Consider the following 25,173-nt stretch of genomic DNA (forward strand, 5'->3'; position numbering starts at 1 on the left):
TCCCTACTGGGTTGCGTTCGACGAGCTCAACCGAGAGCGACCGGTTAGTTAATCACGTGACAGCTAATGATCATGTGCTCCAATCAACCAATCAACTTCTTAGAATGGTAACTGGTTGATCATAGACCGCTTCGGTTAGTAACCAGTTACTTACAGGTAGACCGGTGAGTTTCGTCAAACGCAGCCGTGGAGTAGACTACGTTAGCCAATCATAGCTGCTTATTTTCGAGGAGTCGTAGCAACGTGACGTCAGCGGTTCGACCGGCGTTCGGAAACGCTTGCGGTGGCACCGAGGCGACCGATCCTTGTTTCCGAATGCACCCAAAAAAGGCTAATTAAAACGTGGCATAATATTCCAATGGCAACATGCAGAATCTATCCCATTGGCCGTGATTTGTTTACATCGATTGCTAGACCGTCATGGTGTCCCTCGGTAGCGCAAGCGCAGTTAGCAGCGCGGCAGACTCACCGTCATGGTGCTAGTTCAGGATTCTTGAGTGCGATCTAAAAGCCATAGCTTCGTGTTTCTCTTCAAATATATTTTTATGCTTACCGTTGCATTTGTAATACAGATTTTAATTGTTCGAAGAAATGTATTTGAGTAAAAATTGCTAATATTCTGTTGAACCTTAGAAACATGTACAGGAATACGGTCTTTGGATTGAGATTTTTAAAAAGTTGCATGTTAAAAAGGTTACAAACTTTTGTTATATTTTTAGTTTATCAAAATTATTTCATTCAAAATCTTTAACGTTTCGTACAATGTTACCTTGATAATATTTTTGTTACAAAAACGCTTCAATTGTTCGTTATTGTTCTTTTAAGTTTGTTGACATTGAAGTCACACCATTGTTGAAGTTTTCACGTAACGCTGTATGTCAACTGTGTAGTTTAATTTTTGCATAGTGTACTCAGTGTATTATGTACATAAAAATCTAACCTATTTCTTCATGAGTTATGTAGTAAAAGGATATTGATCTTATATGGAAGGAGGGAGAGCTATCACCCTCCAGGGAATTTGTACCCCTGCTTAACTGATACTTTTTTACTTAGGAGGTACAATACGCTGGTCATTGAAACTTGTCCCCTCCCCCCTTACAAAAATTTCTAGATCTGCCCCGGCACATGTGCACATATTAACATTTAATAAGAAGAAACAATAGAAGCATCATCACAAAATAATAAACATAAATAAAAGTTTTTAAAAAAGTTTCATTTTTTCAGTACTGTTTTTAAAGTTTTCCAATGGTCAAAATTTATTGAACAAGGAACTTTTTTGAGAGGTCACATTGACTTCCCTTTGGGACCTCGCTGTGTAATATGGTTGCTGAGATTCAGACCAGAATGACGGATTCCTGCCAAAACATTTTGTTATTACTTCCCGCTACCTCTTGAAAGTAGTCCAAGGAGGTGGCTCATCCCATGGAAGATATAAAAATCTTTTATGGAAATTGAACGATTGTCAGATTTTTTTTTAAAAAAAGCGGTAGGAATAGAAAGAAGGCAGGGTTGGGTTTTGGACTGTCCAAAACTGGTTCAGGACAGGACAGGTGATTTTTACCGTCCAAAAATGCTAACGATAAAGGAATGTTATATAATCAATTTGTATTTACTGCAATATTTGCAATGCAGAAATATAAATGTGATTAAGCTTTAATGAGTATTTGATAATATTTTTCTCCGAAATGCTCATTCAAAAAATATTTTCCTTTAAAATATTGCCAATAACTCCACTACATACAAACTCCCTCATGTAACAATTGGTAGAGTTAAAAAAAGAATTTCACTACACTACCACAAGACAACTAATTTCAGTTCCCATTCATAACTCAAAGGAATGTTAAGTTATTAAGAGCCAGTTTTTTATTAAGAACCAGGCAGAAATGGGGTGTTCGGATGTACTCATATTGATTTTGTTAAAGTTTTTATGGTAGATTCTCTTAAAAATTTTTGAAAACATGTATTTTTTCTTTCCTCTAAAAAAAATTTTTGGGGACCAGTAGAAATTTGTAAAGTGGAGCTTGACGTAGAGGTTTTTCCCAAGTCAGCGTTTTTTAAATTTGATTATTTCTGTGAATTGAGCATCAGCCGAAAAAATTCTTGTGTAGACAATGACATTTAGTACCTAAGTTGAAATACATAGTAAATTTTGTGGCTGACCTGCAGTACATCCTTTCATGGATGGCCAAACTTTGTCGAAAAAATGAAAAACTGCCATGTTTGAGACCCTATATGGTTCCCTGCATTGAGGATCAACCATGGGTTTTGGACGTAATTTGTGTAATATTATATATAAATTATTCAACACCCTCCTTAATTTGCTTTGGCTCACCCTCTGCTCCGACAAAAAATGGCTTTTTTTGTATTGGAAATGCTAAAAAGTGCAGTTTTCATAAGCCTTGATCTCAGTGCAGAACTGGATACCTGTAGTTCAAACTAGAGCATGTGTATTCAGGGGTCTGGCCAGAGGATATTTGGGTCCGTTAACGGACCCTTCACAAAAATCCGATCAACCAAAACGGACCTTTCACAAAATCCCGGTCAACCAAACCTTACCTTTCACAAAATCCCGATCAAACAAAACGGACCCTTCACAAAATTCTAATAAACAAGATCGGATCTTTCACAAATTGTTTATTGAAAGAGCAAATGAAATCTGAAAGCTAAATAACGCATATTTCTGTGTATAAACCGATAGTTTTTGGAACCTTTTTTTAAGTCAAATTAGAGGGATCAGCTTTTACAAAATCGGCTAATTTAAAAAAAAAAAAAAAAAAGAAACAAAAATCGGCACTCTTGCGTTGCTCCTGCAAGCGATAAATAATTGCTACTGCCAAATAAATATAATGGTTGTTTGTTTTGTCACAGCTAATTAGCAGCGGTGTTGTTGTAAACTTTTCTGAAAAGGCATTGGTAAGCACTTTTCTCCCCGCTCATGATTTAATAAACAATAATAATATATATCTGCGAAATGAACTTAGAACTGCAAAGGGACAGTAAGGGTGGGGGAAAAATATGATCGCTTCAGATAGGGTTACCAACTTCAAAATTATCACCACTTAGCGTCTGGCGTTTTTTTCGATGCTAACAAGGATGATTAACTTTAAATAAACTCTTTTAATTACCGTTTTTTTTTTTCTTTAGATGTCTACATTTTGAAAAATGCAATCTTTTAACATCCGATATGAGAATCATATTTTGTTCTTTTTTCAAGCTAACTTCGCTTTATTAGGATGCAAATAAATGAAAAGTCTCTTTATTTCTGTTAGAACTCTCATTTCAAGTTTTTAAAGCAAAATTCCATTTTCTGTTAGGAGTCAAAAATTAAAATGCTGAATAGATGGTTTATTTTATTTATTTATATATTTTATTTTTTTAGCGTCAACTGTGTCCACAGATATTAATGAAATGTTTATCATAGGACTCTAAAATGCAATTTTAAAATAATTTTATCAAAAATATTTTTTTTACTAGCCGTTTTTATACTTTTGATGCCTTCACTTTGAGAAAGGCGATCTCTTTGCATCCGCTATGGGAATCCGATTTTTCGAAATTTTGATGATTATTACGCTTTGTTAAGAGGTAAACAATTAAAATATCCTTTTATTTTTGTTAAAATCACGGAATTTATAAGTTTTAAACGAAATTCTGTGCTTTTTAAGCGTGTCTTGGGTCAAAAAGTTAAATGCTGAACTCCCTATTCTGAATTTTAAGTTATTTATTTATTTTTTTGTTAATTATTTTAAATGCTGTACAGAAATATTTCTAGTATAATTTAACATAATGTAGAAGGGTAGATAAATATTGATACTTGAGAGGGCGATGCCCCCCCCCCCCCCCCCCCGGGCCAAATATCGGAAAAACACTCAACTTTAAGTTTAATTGATGCAGTTCGTGCCATCTCTAAATTCTAAAATTTCGTTTTAACAATGTTTTTTTTTTTTTCGAAGTTATTTGATTTTTTACAAAATTCATTCATTTTTCACAAAATTATTTGATTTTTCACAAAGAACGGACCCTGTGAAAAATCCTGGACAGACCCCTGGTATTTTCAAAAACAAGTGACAGAACTAAGAGCACATTCTTTTCAAGAATACAATAATTCTGTTTTCAATTTGAATAACATATCTTGGTTTAAACTTTCGCACAAGGTTCAATTAATTTTTGTTCATTTTATTTCAATCAGGATAACATTTTTTACAAAAATTTATTTCACAGATAAAATAAAAAAAGAAATTACAAACAGAGACATATTTTGCCCTCTCTAGTTGAAAATCCTGATTGAGTAGGTGGGAGTAAAGGCTACAACAATAGTCTGACTAAGCTCTTACCTCTCAGAAAAGAATTTAATTTAGGGCCAGCGAGGGTTGGCACTATGGTGATTATTGAGATTTAATTTGAGAGGGGTATGATAGAATACAGAAAGTTTATGCAAATTTGTATTTTTTACATAATATTTTATTTTAGAGGTAGTTGTAGTGTCCAATTTTTTCCAATTCCTTATTTACACATAACTCAAGACTACTAAGTTGATACAATTCACATTTTCTTGGTGGTTTCTGCTCTCCACAATCACCTTTTTCATAAAAAATACAGTGTTCCTTGATACTTTAAAAAAAAAATGTATTTATTTCTCACGTGTTTTCCTTTAAACCATTATTCTGCCATTACAATTGCTTTGTTCCATGTAGTATATCATCAGTCAATATCTTCTGTTGAACAAACAAAATGATATATTTCATGCAATATGCCGACAGCCTGGTTATTGCATCTACAGACTGCAGTTATGAAATATTCCAGATACTATTTAAAAAAATCTTGTATTATCAAAAACTTGCCATAAAATAGTTATAGACTTTCAAATAGATTTATTATGCTTACTCGCGTACTTTATAATACTATAACTAGAACCAAAGTGAAAAAAAAATGGCTATTATTGAGGTAAAAACGTAAGTTATTTGTAACATTTTTTTTTTTTTTTTTTTGAAAGTGTTTTAGGCATATTTTGAAACAAGACTCTCCAATCTACAGCCCGCGGGCCGGATCCGGCCCACAAACTAGTTTTGTCCGGCCCGTGGGAAGCTTACTAACTTTTTTCCAGAACATTGACAGTCTCATTGGAAATAAGATTGAGATATTATTTTTAACTACAAATAATTATTTAAATCTTTTTACCGTTAATTTAAATCATTTTTTATTCATTTTTTACCGTTAACTACGAGTGCAGCACCCATCTCTCTTTTTATTCCTTTCGAGAACAAATCTCTTCTCAGCGCCACATTCTCCTGTTAGTCCCCCGGCATTGAGCATTTCCTGGCCCCAGGGAAAACATGTACTCCATTTTACAATTCTCTACCAGGAAAAGACTTTAAGAATTTAAAAATTCATACTAGAGCTATGTTTTCTCTTTTGAATCCTTTTACAAGTGTGCACAGATGTTTTCAAAATTGAAGTGTATTGAAGTATATCTAAGTATAGATCTTCTTTATCAAACGAATATTTAAAATCACTCTTGATGATTGGAATTACGAAGTTTGTACCTGAATGGACTAAAATTTTAAGCAGTAAACAAATGCCTTCCTTGCATTATTTTTTTAACTTAAAAAAATAATAAAATAAAAGCTTTGCACGTGTTGTGCTCTCATTTATTTCCAAGTTTTTAATCGTCAGTAATGCAATAAAATAAGTTTGTAGTACATTGCAATAATTTTGTCTTGTGTCACTCACTCATTAGATTTTTTCTTTTAATTTCACTTCATTTTGTGACAAAGAATGCTTTTTATTTCCGTTTCCTGAACTATTCTAATTTTACAAGACTTCATATCGTTATAATATTAGAGATTTAAGGGTGCTTAAAATATAGTTTAATTTAGCTAACATCGAATATATATAAGGAAATATAGCAACTTAGGAGCAAGCCCGAAAGTATTCAAAAACCACCACTAAGCGCTTAATTAAAAAAAAAATGTTTGCAATGTTTTTATGGGAGGGGGGGAGGCTTCGCGCAAAATATACCATCTGAGCTAAAATATTATTGGGCTGACCCACCTCGCCTCCAAAAATTTACAATGTGGCCCGAGAGTGAAAAAGGTTGGAGACCCCTATTTTAAAATATTTTAATTAAGATAGCTTTTTTCCTTTGATAATGACTTAATTTCTTCCATTTTAGGCTGTACATTATAGTGACAAAAATTATTTTCTCTGCCCTAAACTTTCATGATAGCAAACAATTACTAAGTTGTATTTTATTACTTATGATAAAAGCAATATTATGACATTATAAAACAAAAGTATGGTTGCCTAACTGATTACTTGGCCAATAAAAAAATGCAAGACAAAGCATATAACTTGGAGTACAACTAACTGGATGCATTGTTAACTCGTATGCAATCTCCTCATCTTGAAGTGCATTTTATGAGCCTGCTGAACCATTGCCCATAGCTCTGTTACTTGTTTGTGAAAGGACATACAATCTAGTTTGAAATTATAGGCATCAAGTTCTATACTGACCTTCAGTGCACTGAGATACAGACCCCTAAAAAGTACACTTTTGATCATATTTAGATGACAAAACTGCTATTTTATCACAGCAGTGAGCATTAACCATGCATTTAATGAGCCTATCTAATAACTTATATACATTATTACTCAAATTGCTGGCAAAAACTATGGTTGAACCTCAGCGCATGGAACCAGGATGCCTTAAACATAACACATTTTCACTTTCTTCAGCACAATGTAGCCACCCCTGCCAGGGTCCACTGAAGGTCAGCCATAAAATTTATGATATATTTCATTTGAGGCACTAAATATCGCGTTGCAATCACAGAGATTACTTTTGCTGATGCTCAATGAGCAGAGATAATTGAATAGTAAAAAATGTTAATTTGAGAAAAATTCTAAGTCGGGACCAACTTTTGTAGGTTACAAAAATTTTTTTTGGAAGAAAAGAAAAAATATGTGTCTTTTAAAATCATTCAAAGAGACTACTGTAAAAGTTTTAGCAAAATCAAAAATGTCATGTATTTAACCTGCCTGACTCTTAGAAAAACTGGCTTAAATGTGCAATGTTTAGGTGCAGCAAAAAAAAAAACCTTAATTTTCTGACTGATTTTTGCTTATAAGTTTTGCATGATATTTTAATGAAAATTCTTTTTTTCTTCATAGATTAAAGAACAATAAATTGGTGACTAAATGTATGTTTTAAAACTTGTGCAATTTCTTTTTTTAAATCATATTTTTATTACAATACGTTCTGTAACTACAATGAACAAAAAACATTGTAGCATTATTGGCATTTTCCTAAAGTACTTAGGCTGTAATTTAGTTTTAAGTCCTGAAGTGGCACCATAGTCGAGCCCCAAAGCAGAATACTACTAAATTTGCCACTTATGTTGCAGAACAAATGCCTGAGCTACAGAACAATTCTGTTCAAATAGGAGATTCTTTAAATTCGAAGAAAATCTAAAATTCCCGGAAATTACAATGATTTCTGCGGAAAGCTCGCGAAAAATGTTGAATTCTATAAGTCATTTGCAGGAACTTTAGATTTACTTTGAACTTAAATAAATCTGCAAAATTTTCAAAATTCTATCTTGAGTTGGAAGATATTTGTAGAAAATTGGCAGTTTCTGCAGATTTCCTGCAGAAATTTCATATTCTAAATCTGAAAATGTTCTAATTCTTCTAGCGTTTTTAGTTCCCCTTTTCCTTATTTTCCAATTGATCTTCTCCACTGCAATTTCCTACATAAATGTATGTTCTGGAAACGTGTGAACATTGAAACTCGTTCATTGCTGCAAATTGCTTGTCTTGTTTGAGATTTTAATCCTTTTCCATCCTGAAAATATTATAATAAATTCTGGAAGTTTTGAAGTGGTTTCTTATATTCAACCCTAACTCGACTCATTTTATTTATTATTTTAGTAATTTATTTATTTATTAACATTATTTTAATTGTTCCTTCATGCTATGTAAAATTAACCAAAAAGAAAAACCGTGGTTTGACGCCTAGGATCGGATTTTTATAAAAGTTTGTGTCTTTTCTCCTTCTATGCATTTAAGAAAGCATATAACATATTTTTGGAGAATTTCAATCGGTTTAAGCTGCACAGAAATGTGTAGCAACAGTGAAGTTTTAAAAACAGAAAGAGAAAAAAAAACCTGTATGTAACACATGAAATACACCTCCAGCTCAGTCAATTTCAGCTGAGGACTGTAGTTTCCTGCTTTTAGCACTGATGAGTGCTAAAAGCATGAAACTGCAGTACTCGACTGGAATTGACTGAGCTGGCAGTGTATTTCGTGTATGTGCTAAAAGCACGAAACTACAGTCCTCAGCTGGAATTGACTGAGCTGGCGGTGTATTTCATGTATTTCTGCCTTAGCCCTGGCTATAGGGTGGTAGCTTACTGAACTGCATGTAACAATTTTGATTTAATGCTCCCGATTTGTTGAAAAGGTCACGTTTGTTGCTTATGTTTACAATGCTTACAGTACTTGCAGAACAATCTTGGTCAAATTATTTTACGTTGCAGAACATCGTCAAAAATTCTGCTTTGGAGCTCAAGAGAAGAAAATCTTCACAAAACTGTAAAAGACTCACAAATATATATATATTTTTTCCCTTCAGTTCAAAAATTATCATATATTGTATTTAAGATCATTATTACACTATATTTGAACACTTTCAATTGCACACGTGCATAAATGCCGAAGCATTTGGTTACTATTATGCAATAACCCCCCCCCCCCCTAGAAATTGAAATTTTTAATGAAGAATTCAACTTCTATGTAACTAGATTAGAATCAGCTGTATATTTAAATATTCAATGTAAAACAAAAATGTGACACATTTTTGTACACATGTGTAACTTATTGTGTGTGTGTGTGTATATATATATATATATATATATATATATATATATATATATATATATATATATATATATGTATATATATATACAATGAGTTACACATATATTTATACTTTAATTTTCACATTGCATAAATATTCAATGTAAAACAAAAATGTGACACATTTTGTTCTGTTTTTGATATTTTCTCACAAAATAGTTTCTCTAAAAATGTAGTTTTGAACACAAGGGTTTTGGACAGGAGGGTAAAAACCATGGCATTTACTGTGGTTTTTACCGTAGTGTCCAAAACCTTGCCAAACCCTGAAAGAAGGTTGTAATGATAAAGCATTATTACATTTTCTTCAAAAACAATATTACATTTTCTTCAAAATTTGATCCATTCTGATTATAAAACCAGGAGTAAAGTCTCCCTTCCACTTGAATATTGAATTTTAGCCCCTGTTAATGTATGTAGAGAGAGCAGCAATGAAGTTAAATAGTTATTTGCAAAGAGAGAGTGAGAGATCAGTTGATATATTGAGGTGTTTTTACTTTCAGTTCAAAAAATACCAGTTTATTTCTTTCAATACATAATTCTTACTCATTTTTTCTTGACAGGAATGTAAATCTCCAGCCTTTTATTCTTCTTAGAAAATGTACTTCAGAAACAAGTCTCAAATTTGTTAACAAAAATGAAACTTCAGAAACAGCTGGAATTGACGTGAAAAATGTGGAATTTGCACCTCCAAAGCCTTTTGACGAAGTGCCTATTTCTGAAGATGCTAATAAAATAGAGCTGAATCCAGCAGAATTTATTGATCATCTTGGACCACCAATGCCAGTTGCATTTAATTTAGCAGCGTTTGTAAATCGTTCAGAAACTCTAATGAAGCTAGTTCAATTAGGTGTTGATCTTTCCATACTTGATCAGAGCCCCAAAAAAGCAAAATATATATTAAAACTGGATTTTGAAAAGGATATAAAGCATCATATTCAATTTTTACATGATCATGGAGTGGATAGTGATGAGCTAGGGCATTTTATAACTAAAAATCCTTTTATTTTTAAAGATTCTATCGAAAACTTGGAAATACGAATAAATTACTTAAAAAGCAAAAAATTCACCGAAGATTCTATAAGCTACCTTTTGATGAAACACCCTCTCTTTTTAAGCCTAACGACAAAACAAGTTGATTCTCGCCTTGGATTTTTTCAGAAGCAATTTTCTCTTACCGGTGATGAAGTTAGGCATTTTATAACAAGGTGTCCCAAACTTATTTCATACAAATTTGAAAAAATTTTGGTAAGTTGTTAGTAGCTTAATTGTTTTTCTCTCTGCATTGGTTATTGCTTTTTCAAATTGTTGTATGATATTTTCTTGTTTTAAGAGATAGTTTTTGAGATACCGGAATTCCCCCCCCCCCCTCTGGGCTATCTATGGCTGAGTACCACAAAGAAATTTCTTATTAAATATTTGATGAATATTATTGACACTAGGGTAGTTTAAAAAAAAAATCTAGCTAGAGTCCAGATCCCCTGTATTTTTTAAAAACTTTTTAATAGTATTATGCTTTTTTTTAAATTTATTTAATACGCCATTCCGTTGTACATATCCAACAGTGCTAAATTTAACAAATGTTGGGATGACAAATGTGAAAATTTACAAACAACCCACACGGGTAACGTTCAATTTTGATATAGACAGAAGAAAGTAGTTTTGTTCAAAAAGAAAAAGCACAATATATATCAGGGTGTTGACAGATCAGGGAGATCAGGGTAAAGTCAGGGAACTTTATCACTCAGGGAAAAGTCGGGGACTTTTGAAAAGATAACAAAAATTGAGGGAAAATTGATCAAAGAAGAAAAAATATTTTTTCTTGCGAAATGAAGTACTTTGTTTCCCTACGCGTTTTCTGCCAATTATTTGTTTTAAAAAAGTAAAATTTCTGAGGTGAGATTACACAGTGCTGCATATTTATCCAACGTTTTTCCTCAAGGTCAAAGTATTCAATCTTAGGATGAGCTTCCTAAGATTACTTCTGTGTCTGTAAAGTGGTTTATTTTACCATGCTTGAATTTTCCTTCCATGCATTCCAAACTACGTAAAATAAACAACCCTACAGGCAAAGAGGAAGCCGTCATTAATGACTTTGCTCCCTTGCCTTTGCTTATTGTCTTGAAGTAATTAGCCTACTAAATTAGATGAAAATGGAACAACGTTTAAAAGCACAAAAAGGATAAAAAGTTTTTAAAAATGCAGACATGTTTCGGAGGCAATAGCCTCCTTCCTCAGTGCGAAATGAACAAATGGATGAATCAAGGTCAAGGGAGAGTTTAAATGCGTAACCGTAAAAACATTGACCAATCAGATATCAGTGAGTGCTGAGGCAAAATATGACGTATTCTAACATGTAAAATTGAATAAGATTGGAGAAAAATGGGGAACAGCAAAAAACTCATTGCAAGGATTATTTAAGTTTTTATGAATGTAAAAGGATTCCAGAAAATCTAATTCACCTACTGTTGTAGGTCTGCAAATGATCTTGGCCTCCGAAAAGACAAAATTGTGCCCTGTGTCTCAACAATGTTTAGCAGTTGAAGATTTGTTCAGTTCCTGTTTTTTAACGCGGTTTTCATGTTCTTTCAAACGAAATTTAAGTGAACGCCTTATCTGTCCCACGTAACCAATATTACATTGACAAGGAATGTGATATATGCCCCACTGATCAAGTGGTTGAATTGGGTCCTTCAGTTTGGAAAAAGAAAGTTTATTTATGGGTCTGTAAATTACGCGAAAGTCAAATTTACTGAGAATTCTAGAAATACGAAAAGAAATGTGTGGATAAAACAGTAAAACCACAAAATTTGTAGAAGAAAAACTACGTATGTTGGAGGTTTTATTCCGGGTTGAAAGTTTGCAAAAAGCCCTGTTGATGACCTGAAGAGGATAACCCCTGTCCAGAGCCACGCCTTTCAAAAAATTGAGTTCATTATTAAGAAGGGTCTGATCAGAACATATGGAGATAACTTGGTTGACAAAAGCAGACATTTTTTGCTTCTTCGGGTGGCATGAATGAGAGTGTGGGGGAAGACAGACAGCAAATGGTTTTTGGTAAACAGTAGTAGAAAACTTATTATTGTTCTTCGAGAATAAAACGTCCAAAAAGAGCAAAGAATTATTGTTTTCAATCTCAGCAGTAAACTGAATATTAGAATCAACGGAGTTAATTAGATCAATGATAGACGGACAGAGCCGGCCTTAGCACATGAGGGGCCCGATTGGAGAAATCTGGCAGGGCCCTTTGCAGAATTGTTGTCCAAATTTGAGAAGTGCCGACCGATTTTTCTGATTCGGCCAATTTTTCGAAACTGTTGCAATTATCCGTCTTCCTTCAAATTTCTACTTTTAGTTTTTGCTTCTTTTTTTTTCTTAAGATATGAATGAATGAATGGCCACAAAAATAAGTGTAAATTCTAAGAATGTAAGAAAAGTAGCTCTGTGAATCTTGGTGCCCAATCACATGCGGTTGGTGCACGAGAAAATTAGGGGGTCAAACGAAGTGTGGGGGTTAGGGAATGGCACCCCTGATACTGATTTTTTCTTCCTTTTTTTTTTGTAAAATTGGACAATATTATGAAATTTTAACATGACTGATTAAATTACCTCCAAGAAATGTGATATATGGCCTCCAAAACCCAAACCTGTCCAAATGGCCACCGTAGACTTCGCTCTTCCAATTCAAAGTTCGATTGTCGTGAAATAACTTGGGAAAAGTCTAGTTGGAATTTTTAGTTTTTATTTTCGTTGAATAACTCAACCCACCCAGTAAAAAATCATTTTTTATCGATCATTTTTGTACAATTTCAAGAAGAGAGGGGGAAAGCCCCTTCACCGTTGGAAGTGAGCGGGCGCTTGCCCCCCCCCCCCTTTCGTACGAGCCGTCTATGTGAGCAATTTATAGCGTAGACGGAAAAGGAAAATGCACCAAAATCTATCAGTTCTGAAAAATCAATTTTAGACTACATGCAAAAAACCAGACGTCTTTGCTTTGGGATGTTGGAAGCGGAACGGAATTGCAGGGAACGGGAGTGCTCTTATTGGAAATTTTTCGAAATTGAAGTTTAAAAAAGCAGTTTTGGTACGGAGATGAGGTTTTAGGGGATGGAGGGGGAGAAGGAGGTAATAGGTCAGATAAACTACCCAAGGTCCCCGGAAGAATCTTCAAAGCTGAAATCTAAAATTGTAAATTTGGACAATATTGTGTAAAATGAAGGGAAATGGGAAGAGGCAGAGTTTCCCTGCCTACCGAATTATTTTTAAAACTTAAAATAAGTTTATATGAATTTTGGTATCGATAGGGAATTGGGGGCTCTTCTCAGAAACTTTGTCCAAAATTTTAGTCTCAACTAGGTGATGTTTGAAGAAAATGGAGAAGGAGGGAATTTAGTGATCTTCTGTGGAAAACTTTCATAATCGAGAGCTTTAAGTCGCAATTTTAGACTATCAGGGTGACGTTAATGGATTCATTGACTCTTGAAAAAATTTTCAAAATTTAAGTGTTAAAAACTTAATTTTATTCCCTATTTGGTAGCAATAGAGGAAAAGGGAGGAGAATCCTCCCAGAAATTTTTCGGAACTGAAATTAATTTTAGGGATTTGTCGTGGTAGTATTTTCTAAAAGGGAAATTGTAAGCTATTGTGCTGATGCTAAATAAAGGGGTCATTAGTTAGGAAAATGTTTCAGAGACCTTCCCCATGAAATATTTCAAAATCTTAAAAACACTATTTTAGGCTACCTTTGGAGACGTTAGAGGAGAAGAAGGGGAGGAGGGTCGTGAAATTTAGGAATCTTTCTCCCTTGGTAATCCTTTGAAATTGAAAAGTGAATGATGTAATCTTAGTCAGTTTTTTGTGATAAAGTTGAGGTAAGAATGGATGTTTGAGTAATGAGTAGCCTTCTCTTGATTTTTTTGAAATTGAAGTCTTAAAAAGGCATCTTTAGTTACGTTAGGAGATATATGTTAGGGTTTGGTGGCTGCCCCGAGAAATTTTTTGGCCTTGAAGATATAAAAACCAAATTCCGGGCTATGTGTATAAACGTTAGAAGGTGAATGGCAATATGCTTTCTTTAAAGTTGTTTTGGAGATGTTTTACGCTTATTATACGCACGTTGATATTATTACGCACGCAGTATTTGAAGTTTATCATTTATTCATTTATTTTTCAGAATTGCACCTACGTTAGCGTTAATTGTGTATTAAAAAATTGTCATTGCTGATGAATTTTAAGATTTTTTATCAGCACAAATAAAGAAAGTAAAAAAATAGTAAAAGTAAATGTATAAAAGAAATAAATTAAAAAGTCAGCTTTGGAAATTCCTGAAATTTCGGAGTCTCGGGTAAATTTCCGCATTTTTCATGTGATAGTGAGTTGCTGGGATAGGGGCCCTTGACCCTTACATTATAGCGGACCGTATTAACTGCTCTTAACCATTAAAAATTTGTATTTTGGTTCCCCACTACCTAGTTCCTTTCTCTTGACCGGAAGCTTTAGGGTACAAAGGGTACGGCCTTACATAAGGATTTAAAAATGTTCAACTGGGTATATGTTTTATTTTTTTCTTCTGGAAATTTATTGGAGACTAGTAGTTTTGGACATATATTTGCTAACTTTAATAGGGATGCTAAAAGCCTCAGGAAATTCTCCCTACTCCCTTAATCGCACTGAAAGTAGCTCCATGCTCCCAAATTAAATTTCAGTTAAGCATATTATGATTAATATGAATTAAGTTCATTTGAACTTTTTATTTCCTTTATTTTCTTGTTTATTTTTAAGAGGAAATTTTTTTTTTTTTTAGAGCGGGGCCCCTGCTGGCGCGGGGCCCCATTGGGCTCTTTTGCTCTAATCGGCTTAAGGCCGGCTCTGTAGACGGAACAAAATCAACAGTGCAATCTAAGAGAGTGAAAGTGTCATCAACATATCTAAGCCAGAGTGGAAAGTCAAATAACTGAAACAATTTCTGTTGAAAAAAGTCCATGTAGATTTCACTGAGGATGGGACTCAAAGGGTTGCTCATAGCAAGGCTGTCAGTTTGTTGGTAAAAAGTACTCTCAAAAATAAAGGTTGAATGTTTAAGACAAATTTCAGTCAAATTTACAAGTTCGGAAATTTCGTGTTAGGTGTGATGGAATTCCCGGAATCTTGTTTCAAGACACCGTAAGGCTCCAATAACAGGTACATTGGTAAAAAGAGATTTTACATCAAAAGAAACCATAAGTAGCTTATGGGTTAAAAAACAGGAACTGAACAAATCTTCAATTGCTAAACATTGTTGGGACACAGGACACAATTTTGTCTTTTCGGAGGCCAAGATCATTTGCAGACCTACAACAGTAGGTGAATTAGATTTTCTGGAATCCTTTTACATTCATAAAAACTTAAATAATCTTTGCAATGAGTCTTTTGCTGTTCCGCATTTTTCTCCAATCTTATTCAATTTTACATGTTAGAATACGTCATATTTTGCCTCAGCACTCGCTGATATCTGATTGGTCAATGTTTTTCCGGTTACGCATTTAAACTCTCCCTTGACCTTAATTCATCCATTTGTTCATTTCACACTGAGGAAGGAGGCTATTGCCTCCGAAACATGTCTGCATTTTTAAAAACTTTTTATCCTTTTTGTGCTTTTAAACGTTGTTCCATTTTTATCTAATTTACCTTGCACAAAGCTATCGCTTTTCAATTTAATTAGCATACTGTTATCACAAATTCAAGAAAAATTTTTTTGTTTTTTAAATTAATGTTGAAAAAATCTTAAAAATTATCACTTGGCATTTTTAACTTAATTGCTAAAATTGGATTTTGACTGAAAATCAAATTTGTTTTTTTGCCATGATATTATTTGCTGTCACTTTAGATTACACGAAGGGTTTCTTTTCAGACTTTAAAAACTCTTTTACTTTAAAACCATATACATGTACATTTTAAAATTAATAATTGTTTTTGAATTTCAATGCTGTTCGTTACAAGAGTAATCTTAGATTTTGAAATTGATTTGTATACATAAGTAAATATTTTTATTGTGTTTTAATAGTTAAAATGCTGTATTCATTCATTATCATGTGTTGGACCCTGAAATACTGGAAACAGTCATATTGATCATCTTGTGCTTAAGGCTAGAAAGAGACTAAACATCTTGAGGTACATCTCTGGGCGTGATTGGGGGTCTGATGCAGGAACAATCAGAAACACGTATATCTCACTAATCAGACCAATCTTACAGTTTGGCATCCCAATTTATTGCTCTGCCTCTGCTACAAATCTGCAAAAACTCGAAAAAGTCCAGCTCAGCGCTGCCCGGATTATTACCGGGCCAAGAAACACTTGTCCTAGTGATATTGTGCTTTACGAGGCAAACCTTCAGCCGCTAAGTCTTAGGAGACGAGCATACCTAACAAAATATTACAACAAGCTCAGAGCTCTTGGTACACAAAATCGTACCTCTATTTACTTTGAAAATTGGCGTAATAACCAAAGACTCAGAAGGAACAGTTCCTTCAGCCAATTAGCCTCTCTTAATATAATCGATAATACCGTGGAATCACATCATCTGATACAATGTCTAGACTCAGCGGATGATCTTGACGGCGTTTTTTTCCATCCTGACTTACTGGTTCAAGTGAATAAACAAACAGATCTTCCAGCCTTTTTAAGACAAGTAGCTCTAGAGAGAATTGGAGAGATTCCAATTGACGCTATTCGAGTCTACATGGATGGCAGTAGAGACGATAATAAACACTCTGGTAGCCGAATTTACATCAAATCGCAAAACCTTGACTTGAGGATTCAGAGGAGAAACCCTGATTACTGCTCTGTGTTCCGTAGTGAACTAATAGCCATTGATGAAGCCCTAGACTCTCTTTAGCTTTTCCACCATGGAACCAAAATTTGGATTCTATCCGATAGCAGAAGTGCAAAACAGCACCTGACCAGATGGCAAAGTGTGAGAGATAGTGTAGAAGTTTCAATACTCAACAAACTAAAACAACTTTCCTTCTCTCATCAAATTCACATGCAGTGAATCCCTTCCCATGTGGAAATAGAGGGTAATGAGATCGCGGATACCTTGGCGAAAGCTGGTGCTGCTGAGGTCTCAGAGCACTCACCTTTCAGGAGATCCACTCAAAGATTAAACACAGGGATAATATCACTTGGCTTGTCCAGGCAGAACACCATTGGTACAGATGTTCACGACCTGGTGGCTCCCTGACCCCTGGGTTTGATAGACAGGAACAAACAACTCTTGCCCGTTTTCGTAGTGGACATCTTAAAACTTTAAAATTTTCGGAGGGGTCGAAGACCTTTCAGACTTGTTCCAAGTGTTCCGTTGAGCAGGCCTCGCCTGACCATATACTGTCATGCCTGGGGTTCTCCAGGAGGGATCTGACTGGAGACCCACTGACAGTGCTGGATTTTTTGAGGGTAAACAAACTCATGGACCTGGTCTAGCTCTGCTGACCATGGGGGCATGCAACAACAAACCTAACTTGATTAGAGAATAGCTCAATATGGCTGGTTGTTGAGAGATTTCAATTTGTTTTACATAAATATGTCTATTCTGCCGTGTGTAAGTAAAGGACAGTAACTGCACATTTTTTTTTTGCATTTTTGTTATTTGTTGTACATTATTGTACATACTCGCTTATTTGGTTTCCGCTGAAAAAGAGGCTCAAAACGTTTTATTCCAACATTTTACCTATTGTAAGTTCTGAATCCACTACACATTTCTTCAAATGTGTCGAAAAGTAATTTCTGCAAATACTGCCGTTTACCTGCACACGGCAGTATCATTTACGTAGGTAAAACTGCATTACTTCTATACTTTAACTATCTCTTGCTATTCTTGCAGCAACAAATATACTGCTTGAAGATTCAGTTAAAGATTATTTCCATTTAATTTTTTAGTTTTATCATGATTAGATATGTCTTTAAGAGTGGTTTTGATTATTTCTTAGAATTCTTACGTTAACTGGTTCCGGGAAGTAAAGTATTTGTTTTAGATTTCCTACAGTATTTCTCTGTCGATAATTGAATATACTATTTTTATCACAAAAAAAAAAAAAAATGGAGCATCTCTTCAAAATATATTTTTAATTAACAACTTAAACTGTTCTAAACACTGCATTTTATTTAATATGCAATTATTTTCAGGTAGGCAAAGAAAGGAAACCATTATCATTGGTAACGTAAATCAGGGAAAAGTTGGGACCTTTTTTCCCAGTTTCTGTCGCCATATATATATATATATATAAATATTTACATAATATTATAATAGTATTATGCTGTAAAAGTTTTAGCTTCTTACTCAAATTTTAAGAGGGTGCTCATTGACCCTTTAATTTTGCATTAGCCATAAAATAGAAAATGCCACAAGTTAAGAAATATTTAATTTCTTCAGCTGTTTTTTTTCTTTTGTAAATAATTATTTTAATGCAATGTATATGCATATTACTAGTGTATATTGTAATATGTAGCATTTTTTTTTTTCAGTTCAATGTATTTTTAACCCTCCTCCCCATACGTATGAAGTTTGGGGGAAGGGGTTGCGTACCCTCTTTCAGTTGAAATAGGAAGCTGAAATTCTTCCAGTATAATACTATTTACAAGTCTAAAAATATTGAGGGGTGGTCCGTTATCTAGCAAAAACTTTTTCTTTTTTTTAACATTAATTTTATTCACCCTAGTTAACACATGTGTGTAAAACTTTTTTCCTTTATTTACATATAAAACAAATTGAACAGTATGAATGCAATTATGTTTTTTACGTAAACTTTTTATTAATTAATGAATATTAGACACATGCATATTTTGCTGTTTTTATAATTAGATCTTGGACAAAAAAAAGTTTTATTTCTAGACAGGGCCTGATTACCCAAAAGGCTTGGGAAGCTTGAGCTTCTCCTCAGAATTTTTATGAGGCCCAAATATCACTAAAACTGTGCTCAACAATTCCATTTTCTGCTTTCAACTGTGTTTTTTTTTTTAAAGAGATTGCAAACATTTGAACTTGCTAAACAAAAATGTATGAAAAAATTAAATTATTGAAAGTGAGGGCAAATTTGACAAATACAAATACAAATACAAATGTGACGACCAGCAACAGGCTCTGGGCCCAGCTAGGCTGGTCCTAGTCAATTAATTAGACCCCAATGAAGATCAATGGCCCTCTTAAAGCTATCCACCCCCTTGCTCATTACCGTCTCTTCCGGTAAGCTATTCCAAGTGCCCACGACCCTGCTAAAGTAGTAGTTTTTCCTGATTTCCAAGTTAGCCTGAGATTTAAATAGCTTAAAACAATGACCCCTTGTCCTGCTTTCCCCACAAAAATTTAATCCATTTACATCTTTCATTTTGATAAATTTAAATAACTGAATCATGTCCCCTCTGACTCTCCTTTGCTCCAGGCTATACATGTTAAGCCTATTAAGTCTGGTATCATAATCTAAATCTGAGAGTCCCCTTACTAATTTAGTAACCCTTCTTTGAACCCCTTCCAATACAAAAATATCTTTCTTCAGATAAGGCGACCAAAACTGAACAGCATACTCCAAATGAGGTCCCACCAAACTCCTATACAAAGGCAGAAGAACTTTCTTAGATTTGTTTGAAATAGATCTATTGATAAACCCAAGCATTCTGTTGGCTTTGCCACTAGCAATACTGCACTGTTGACTAAACTTGAAGTCCTGATTTATTAAGATACCCAGATCCATAACATTTTCTGCCTGACCCATGACTGAACCCTGTAAATGATATCTCATACGCTTATTTCCATGACCTAAGTGCAGCACTTGACACCTCCCCACATCAACTGCCACACCCCATCTATCCGCCCACTCCGCAATATGATCCAAATCCTCTTGAAGCTGATTTACCTGTTCTTCATTTTCGACAATCCCCATAACTTTTACATCATCAGCAAAACAATTCATGCCTCCAGAAATATTTTCATTGATGTCATTCATAAATATAATAAACAAAAGAGGCCCCAAAACTGATCCCTGAGGAACCCCACCCAAAACATCACTCCAACCAGAACGATTTCCCCTCACAACTACTCCCTGCCTCCCACCAGTGAGCCAATTTCCAACCCAAAGTAAAGTCTTTCCTCCCATTCCCATGTCAGCCAACCTGCCGAGAAGAGCAACATGCGGTACCCCGTCAAAAGCCCTCTGAAAATCAATATAAACAACATCCACACATTTTTTGTTATCTAAAGCTGAGGTAACCCTGTCGTAGAAATGCAATAAATTAGTAGCACAGGATTTACCTTTCCTGAAACCATACTGCAAACTAGTCAACAGACTATTAGTTTCTAAGAACTTCATGATCTTAATTTTGATCAAAGTTTCGAAAATCTTACAAACCACCGAAGTCAAACTCACAGGTCCACAATTCCCAGCAATACCTTTAGACCCCCTCTTGAAGAGCGGCGCTATGTTAGCCAGCTTCCAGTCCTCTGGCACCGTCCCCGAGCCACAAGAAGCATTGAAAATAATCAAAATAACATCCACTAATTCATCTGCACACAAAATGTAGCTACAAGCTAGATTTTCAAATGTGGGATTTGATTCCTTTGTTAAGTTTCAAATATAATTCAGCATGTTGCTACCCAAATTTGCTGAGAATTCAAGTGCAACATATGTAAGAAACAAAATGTATGTCAGTCGGTAAGGTGTAATAAACTTAATTCTGAATTCTGCTGGGCCACTTCAATGTGCATAGACAGGCCCGATTCTACAAACCTGCAGTGTGGAGGGGGGGGGGGGACATTCCTAAGGTGTTCAACGGATCAAGAAATTGAAAAAAAAATGAAAAACTAGCATTAAGACTTATTAACGTTTGTTGCTATTGTACATTGCTGGCTTCAGGGGAGGGGCCCCACAGATTTTGTTGTAGAGGGGCCAAAAATTTATAGATCCGGGTCTGTGCTCAGGATTTTTAGAAGCATTTCCCCAAACAAAAAGTCAGGGGCCCTAAAAGGAGACCGAGCTTCCCCTAATTTCAGAGGTTAATTGGGTCCTGTTTCTAGACTAACCTGTCTGGAGGGGCATGTAAAAATTTTGAGATTTTGTAAGCCCTGGTGCACAAAATCATACCTTGTTATTTACATTTTCTTTTCATTTATAGGAAAAGCTTTTTATATTTAAAGAGCTATTTGGATTCTCTAGTGATGACATGAAAAAAATTCTGTTGAATAAACCAAAAATATGGATGTTAGGTAATATTACTTATGTATTTTTTCTTTTAAAATTTAACACGTTGATTGCCACGCCAATTTTCAGAAATCTGGCCAAAAATGACACTTTGGTTTAATCACATTATATTATTGAAAGCTCTAATTCTAGTGCATAGTTATGATTAAAAAGTATAAAAAAATGAAACCACCTACCAAAATAAAAAGGATCCTACAAAGCCATGTCGTAGATTTACCCAAACAAAAAAAGGCCGAGAAATGCGTTATTTCTGTCAAGCCTGCATTATTTCTGTCAGCCCTTTGTTTGGAAGATTCTTTTGAGAAGTTCCACAAACAATAAAACATTATTTTATTTCTTGAATTTGAGTTAATTTTTATAATCATAATTTTTGTTCAATTTTAAATAAAGTTTCTGTTTGTGCAAATCAGCATTCCCAGAAGCCGTCTATTGATATTAGCACTTAAATATTCAGAGTTTAAGCGTAGCTGCACAAAAATGGCAAGTAAACAAATTCGAGATAACTCATAGTTGGCGTCCTCGAAAAGAACGCTATCTACGAGTTATCTCGTAGTTGTTAGTCAGTGTGTTTTTTTATTGCATCATTTCACTATAGTTGATAACTCTGGTACAGTGCAGACACTAAATAATAATTTTGTGCCAAAAATCTTCATGGTCCCTAACCATTCACTGGATTATCCCACCCTTCCCCCAAATAACTAATTTTTAAAACATGTGATTGTTGCTTTTCCTTAACTGCTTCAATATTTTAAAGGTAATTCTAAATTAATTTGCATAAATATTTTTATTTGTTTATTTATCATTGTAATTTTAAGGTTTAATTACAATGATAGGTTAGAAGGATATATTACAATAGTAGTTATGTGGGGCTTTTAATCTTGGGTTTTTGGATGCGCATTTTAACCATAAATTTTGTCAGCAAGTAAACTAGTTTCTCAGGTCTTTATAGTATTCTAATTTCATTCAATCATTTAATTCAATTTAAGTTTAAAAACATTCCAAAACTGCATGCCTTGGTTTAGAAAAGTGTTTTTACAAAACATGGAATTTGCTAAATTTGGTAAATGATTCAGCTTTTGTTCCATACTTCTTACAAATATGGGACATGTTGTGAGAGTTTTCTTTTTACAATCAAAAAATTCTGGGGGATTTTTCATAAACTCTCCCTTACCTTTATGTCATCAAACATAGCTTACAATTGTGTATTTTGGACTTCAATTTCAGAACAAATTCCAAGAACCCCATCCTTTTCCTTAATGTCCTGAATAATGGCCTAGAATTGCCTATTTTGGACTTCAATTTCGAATCACATTGCTGAGAAGAGTTCTGAACCACATCCTTTTTCTTATTATTCTCACAGATGACAATCACAATTTTGTGTTTAAGGCTTCAACATCAAAAAATTCCAGGGCAAAACCTGTAAAACACATCTTTTTCCTTAACGTCATCAAAAATGAATTGCATTTGCCTTTTCAGGATTTCGAATTCAAAAAATTTCCTTTGAGAGTCAAACCACATTTTTCTCCAAAAGGTCATCAAATATAGCTTGCAGTTGAGTTTTTAGGACTTCTCTCAAAAATATTCATACAGAAAGTACCAAACCCTATTTTAACCATATCAGAGATGGTCAATAGTTGCATTTTAGCACTTCAATTTTAGAATAAATTGAAGTGCTAAAATGCAACAATTTAGCACTTCAATTTATTCTAAAATTGAAGTGTGAATTTTTATTTTCAATTTCAATTTTAGAAAAATAATAAAAAATACTAAGAATAAAATTAAGTTTTTAAACAAGTTAAAGTTTCATGCTGAATTATATGTACAGTATTGCATCTTTTTTTCCCCCCTGAAGAGAATGGAGGAGAAGTATTTTTCTTGTAAACATAGAAATGTCATTCAGTATTTTATTTCGCTATTCCGTTTTGATATAATAGTTGTCAGGGTTGCCACAGTACAGAGAAACCTGAAGAAACAGGGAATTTCTAAAATTTCCTAATTTAAAACCTGGAAAGTTCAGGGAATTTTATTATTATTATTATTATTTTTATTTATTTATTTTTATTTATTTATTCATTTTTTTGAATTGAAGTTACAAAAATCAATGCCCAAATATATAAATGCCAAAATAATTATTATAATGATTATAAATGAAATAAAATAAAAAATGGTATTTTTACTTAAGGTTTTTCTTTTGTTGTTGTTTAAGTAACTATTAAAATGTTTTTCATGAAAGCAAAACTACTTATTGTTTTATTTTACACCCATCATAAATTTTATGCTAAGTTAATTTAGAGAGCATAAAATTAGTTATTAATATTCATTTTTCTGCTTAACTTCTGCTTGTTTTACTTTTTCAGGTCCAAGTAATGAATGGCTAGGCTAAGTCTTTTTTTTTTTTCTTCTGTAAAAAGTTAATTTCTCCATGCTAGTATTTCAATTATAATGAGATTTATTTCCTTTTATTTTTATTTATTTCTTTTGTTCCCCCCCCTCCCCTGTCATGAATTTTTCAGTGTATGAATGTTCTTTTTCAAATATCAGTGTTTGCTTGTTGGTAATGCTTCATATTCATACAGTAAAAACACAAGGTTCCCCCCCCCCCCAGAATTGTGTGGCAACCCTGTGTGAGTAAATCACACTGTCTTTTAAAGTGTTTGAATTATTGGCAAAGATTTTCTTTCAATTTAGGACCAAAGGAACTGAAAGAAAGGTTTGACATTGTGCACAATGTGATGGGTATTCCACAGGAGGAGATTCTGAGATTTCCTGGTGTGTTTTTAAAAAGAAGTTTTCTCCTAAAGCAACGGCACCAGTATCTTGTACATTTAGGACGTGCTCAATATGATTCTCTCAAGCCGATGTATGTTTCCCTTTCAGACATTGCAACGACAACAGATTTTGAATTTTGCCGTGAATGTGCCAGAACTTCTGTAGATCAATATAATGAATTCTTGAAAACACTGTGATATTTATGTAAATCAGGTATGTACTGCAATTGACATTGAATAATCATTTTTTGAACAAATAAAATCTTTTTCTCTCAAGCTATCACTTTCGAATGGATCAAGAATAATTGGATGCCTTTACTTCCCTCGAAACAAATGCAATGGTCTAATTATAAGTTGCAAATTCTATCTGTGTTTCCTTTTATTAATTTCATTTTTTTCAATTGCATTGGGCCGTTTTGCTTCCCAAGCTCTGTTGCATGTACAAACATAGATCAGCGGTTCCCAACCTTTTCAATTGTGCGGCCCACTAGTTTTGTGGAAAACATCATTGCAACCCACTAATTAACTTAACTTGCACAGATAAAATTTACTTTCTGTATGGTGGGGTGGCATCTGCTCATAACTATCCTTAAGTGTAAATAATATTCCATATTAAAATTGAAAGTATGTTAAAAACAAGAGTTCTGGGAGATATAAGTCCTATTCTCCCCTCTTACTGAGGGAAGAATAGAACTGCACCACTGATATAGATATACTGAACGAGAATAATTTTCAAAATACGTTTTAAGAAAGAAAATAACTTGATTGCATTTACATATCTGGCATAGCTGTGAGAAAACTCAAAAACAAGTCGTCTAAGTTGAAGCTCCCCATGGGATTTTCGACACTTTTTTCCCTCTACGAGGGAGTTGACATCTGGATTGAAACAAGATAGTCTTAGTCCCAAATAACTCGCAACATTCAATGCATTTATGTATTATTTCTTTTTAAAAACTGCAATGAAAAGTCTCGTCAAAATAGGTACGTTGTCGAAAAACCTTTCGAGTCTAAATTCAATTGTTAGTCATGCCAGTTCAACAGAAGAGAAGCATTAGCTTGAAGCTAATGCTAGTTTCTTTGTTGAACTGACAAAATATGGCAACTGGTTGTTGATATGGTGAACTTTGATTACTGTCATGTGTTTAGTGACACTCCCAAGGATAAGACAAATCGATTGACGTAAGAATTATAAAAATTGGCCTAGGCGTTAGCCCCTAGAACGCCATTAGGAACAAACATACATACATAGACTTGAACACATTACCCTC

The 25,173-nt window shown here is 33.9% G+C and overlaps 1 protein-coding gene across 1 annotated transcript; it reads left to right on the plus strand.

Annotated features, from left to right (window-relative positions):
* The first annotated feature begins 426 nt into the window (after positions 1-426).
* On the plus strand, positions 427-24,185 carry LOC129234626 (transcription termination factor 3, mitochondrial-like). Its single transcript, XM_054868659.1, has 4 exons — positions 427-693; positions 9,477-10,161; positions 21,052-21,142; positions 23,826-24,185. The coding sequence occupies exons 1-4, from the start codon at positions 638-640 to the stop codon at positions 24,101-24,103; spliced, it is 1,110 nt and encodes a 369-aa protein (XP_054724634.1). The 5' UTR covers positions 427-637; the 3' UTR covers positions 24,104-24,185.
* Positions 24,186-25,173: the final 988 nt, after the last annotated feature.

Source organism: Uloborus diversus, chromosome 1, assembly GCF_026930045.1.
Source record: "Uloborus diversus isolate 005 chromosome 1, Udiv.v.3.1, whole genome shotgun sequence".
Classification (NCBI taxonomy): Eukaryota; Metazoa; Arthropoda; class Arachnida; order Araneae; family Uloboridae; genus Uloborus; species Uloborus diversus.

Bases quoted from the DNA above. Each gene is read 5' to 3' on its own strand.
- LOC129234626 (XM_054868659.1), top strand. From the start codon at position 638: ATGTACAGGAATACGGTCTTTGGATTGAGATTTTTAAAAAGTTGCATG. The intron at 694-9,476 runs GTTACAAACTTT...TTTTCTTGACAG, and splicing joins AAAAGTTGCATGTTAAAAAG to GAATGTAAATCTCCAGCCTT. The intron at 21,143-23,825 runs GTAATATTACTT...CTTTCAATTTAG, and splicing joins ACCAAAAATATGGATGTTAG to GACCAAAGGAACTGAAAGAA.